General features: G+C 37.9%; 1 protein-coding gene across 1 annotated transcript in view; it reads right to left on the bottom strand.

Moving 5' to 3' along the window:
- Positions 1-595: 595 nt before the first annotated feature.
- RNASEH2B (ribonuclease H2, subunit B) overlaps positions 596-3,706 on the bottom strand; it is a gene marked incomplete at its 5' end in the record, with an annotated part of 29,948 nt that continues 26,837 nt past the window's right edge. Inside the window, 2 exon segments of the mRNA XM_010020411.1 lie at positions 596-703; positions 2,640-2,720. Of these exon segments, the coding sequence (XP_010018713.1) occupies positions 596-703; positions 2,640-2,720 (189 nt within the window).

Here is a 3,706-nt window from a genome sequence, read left to right as displayed (position 1 = left end):
TTACATGTCCATTGACATTTATTGCAATTTGTTTCTAGCATATTCAAACCAACCCAAATCCCAATACAGACACTGTCTTTGCCTCGATAAATTGCCACCAATGACAATGCTTACATCACCACTTAGATTTGGGTCAACATAAAAACCTAATGATGACATCCTACTCTGGTGTTATACTGGGTAAAAATCTCCATAAGGTCTCAAAAAATAATGCTCCTTATGAATGAAAAAAAATCCTTAAAAACTCAAAGGAGGGCATGTTTCCAGCCTAGAATGGAGTGCAATGGAGAAAACTCTGTGGTAGCCTTGACTGAGCTTGCTCTAGAACAAGCAGCAGTACAGGATGCTTAAACCTTGCTTCTTGGTTCATAGGACCATGCTCCTAATATAGCTTGTCTTCCTAACCCAGGCTGGAATATCTGCATGGTACTGCCTTGCCCAGCTGAGGCCTAACAGCTCTGTCCTGTGCTCACTCAACAAACTCCACCATGTACACAGACATGCCCTGCACATACTATACTAACAAAAACCCCCTGGAGACATCTTTAGCTTAACATAAAAATAACCACTGTATAAAGCTTTCAAGAACAAGCCTTTATTTTGATGCTTTAGGTTTGGAGCTGAAGAAAGCAGAAATTGATTTCATTCCAGTTTTATCAACTTTGGCCAAAGCCTTCTGCGCTGCAGACATCTTGCTGTTTGCCTGTTAGTGAAAAGATAAACAGAAAAAGTTAAGCTGCATCTCCATAGGAGAGCTACAAACTCCTAAATACAGAAGTCAAACAAGAAGTTAGACTGCTTTTTTAGTATACAGCAGTAAATATAATGTTGTGCAGGCTTTAAATTGTAAGAAAAAACCCTTAAGAACAAATTTGAGATTATTCAAACAGAAAAATACTTGTCACGAATTACTTAACCTCAGACAAAGACAGAGAATCAACTACAAGGACAAGGAGGTGAAACACCTTTTCTTTCTGCAGAATGAGGTATCCCAACTCAAACGTTTACTTTGGGATAATCCCTGAGTGTACATTAAGAGGAATAATGCATGCAATATAACAGATGCATACTGTACCCTCCGACTCAATCTCATGATTATGCTGTCAGCAGGCTGAATTACAGCCTTGCATTACAAATGATGAATAATTCACACTGATTTATTATCAAAGACTCTAAGCACAGTGAAATAAAGGGAAAAGAGACGGAAGAAGTAAGAATGAAGAAGGTAACTAACATTTGCAAAGCACTTTGAGGCCACTGGGACAACTTCCCAGACTTTTACACCTAAAACACATTTTATGAGCCACATTTTACAGAGCTGACCTCTTTTCATTCTTGCTTTTTAAAATGTGATGGTTTAAATCTCTAGCTGTTTTCCCTATTAAGAAAACTTTGCATTGACCTTTCTTTATAATACTCAGTCTGCAGGACTTCACAATTACAATACTTGGGATCAGCTAGAAGGTTATGGATAAGATGGAGATAAGCAACAACAGTATGATCGTCTGTGTTACTATACAAACAAAACCACTGCCAAAGTATTAAAAAAAAAAGTTGTACACTGTACAGAGTCCAAGAGCTATCTTTTCTTTCCCAGATTCTCTCATCAATGCACTTCATTATTTCAGAAATAAATCATATTTAATGTTAAAATGAATTATCTCTCCTCAGCTTACTTCTATCTTTATGCTCAGTTCAAAAGCTGTAGGTGCATAATGGGGGAAGAGGGGAAACATGCATATTTTAGACTGTTTTATCTTCACTTATGGGGCAATCCTCCTCTTACCTCAAAACTAGATTGTGCCCTGAGTACAAAAAATTCTGGGATTGTTGGGGGGAAGAAAGGAATGTATCTGTCACGAGCTGCTCCTCTTTGCAGAGGGATAAAGAGTAGTCAGCATTAGTCTGAAGGTAGCAAGACCAGCACAGAGGGCCTTTTTGGTTCCCAATGGATTGGAGAAGGATTCATTTTCTTTCAATGTTCAGAGAAATAAGCCAGTGCAAGCCTCACAACCTTGGCACACACAGAGAGAATCTTTCTTTTCACATCTCTTTTGCTCTCCTAGGAATAATACAGTGGCAGGCATCACTGGACTCAGATTTGAATTGGCCTCCAAACTTGTGCTGGAGCTGGCAATCAGCAAGCTCTGTGTTGATTTAACTTCATTAAGTTGACATAAGTAAGTGCATAAGCAGTGTTTCTAGGTAAAAATAAAGCCTGTCTTAGCATCCCTTGGAATTTAAGTGAATGCTGCCATCTTTGTTTCTTTTTCAAATTACTGAAACTTATGAGTTGCTATCACTAAGTCACAGGATTTCTCATCTCAAGTTCTCAAAGAGCTTTGCAAACATTAGCTGAGCACCTTAACACATGTCCAAGTCTGTGAGATTCACTGGAATATTCACTGATATAGTACAGTCAAACAGTAACAGCATAGAAGAGTTCAGAAAGGGACATGAAGACTACCAAAGTAAAATTCAACCTGAATGAAAAGTTCCAAGGAGTTATAATTACAAACATCTGTGCTTTGTATTTGTTTTTCTGACGTGTTTTGGAGGAGAAAAATAGGCATTCTGTGCCAATGCTGGATGTTAATCTATGCTTTAGCAAAACATGCATGAATGCAAGGCTTGCTTACCTTTTTGGTTTTCAGATTGCTGCTGTTAAACTTAGTATAGTCTTCTTCTGCTTCCACAGGGGCATCTGATAATTTCCTTTTCTGAAATGTCAGAGTGAGGAAGTTGCTGTGTCAACCACTTTTATGATGTGTGTACATGGAAGTTTAAATTTTTTGGCTTTATAATGTAATCATAGCACCAAAATAGGATTGGCAATGAAATGAAGTATCTTCAGTAACAGTGGAAGATTTCTCTTTGCAATTGTCTTCTTTACATGTGAATATATACCATCTCTACAGTATTCGAAATAGATCATTCAATGTAGAGATCATCCAATGTGATGGGAAGCATTTTCTTCTTCCTAGCCTTCTGAAGAAAGACTTCTAGAAATCACCTGAATCCCATTTTTAACTTCCATGATTGTGATTTTGGTGTCAGATTCTATTTAGACAACCTTTAGGAAGCAGCTGTTGGAAGTTCGTGCCTAACAGCCAGGGAACCTAGACTCTGGTCCCCATGGTCTGATGGAACTGTGTAGCAGCTCCAGTGTTACTGCTATCTGCCAGCACAAGTGGATCATTATCTAGTCTACTATCTGTTTGTGCACAACCTTTAGAAGTAATTAGTTTCTGCAGTTTGGCAACAGTGAAACACTGACATAGTTCTGCTGACTGCTTCATCACTTGACTCCAACAGTATATTAAGAAGCTTGACTGCACGTGCTGTGTGCCTTCTAACTTCAAAAATAATGGAAGTGAACGGTTCTCAGCACTTCACATAATCAGGCCGTAAGAATGAGTATTTCTTTCCATAAACTGTGAGCATGTGTTTAGTTTAAAGGTGAAAACTTCCTGGTATGTTTCCAAAAGGGAAAAAACGTATACAGTATTTTACAACACTATTTTTATTATTATTATATATCTGATATTACTACCATGTCCTTAATATCCTGTGAAATCTAAACTGTGGCCTTCCTCATTTTTGTGCCAAAAAGAGTGATTTTGCAAGCAACTTGGATGGTACCTTACATTTTAAGATCCTGTTTTATTCATTTTGTTTATGGTGCTTGTGATCTCTCTCTCTCTCT

This window comes from Nestor notabilis, unplaced genomic scaffold, assembly GCF_000696875.1.
Source record: "Nestor notabilis isolate BGI_N333 unplaced genomic scaffold, ASM69687v1 scaffold8038, whole genome shotgun sequence".
Classification (NCBI taxonomy): Eukaryota; Metazoa; Chordata; class Aves; order Psittaciformes; family Psittacidae; genus Nestor; species Nestor notabilis.
This window is presented reverse-complemented; position numbering and strand designations above follow the sequence as displayed.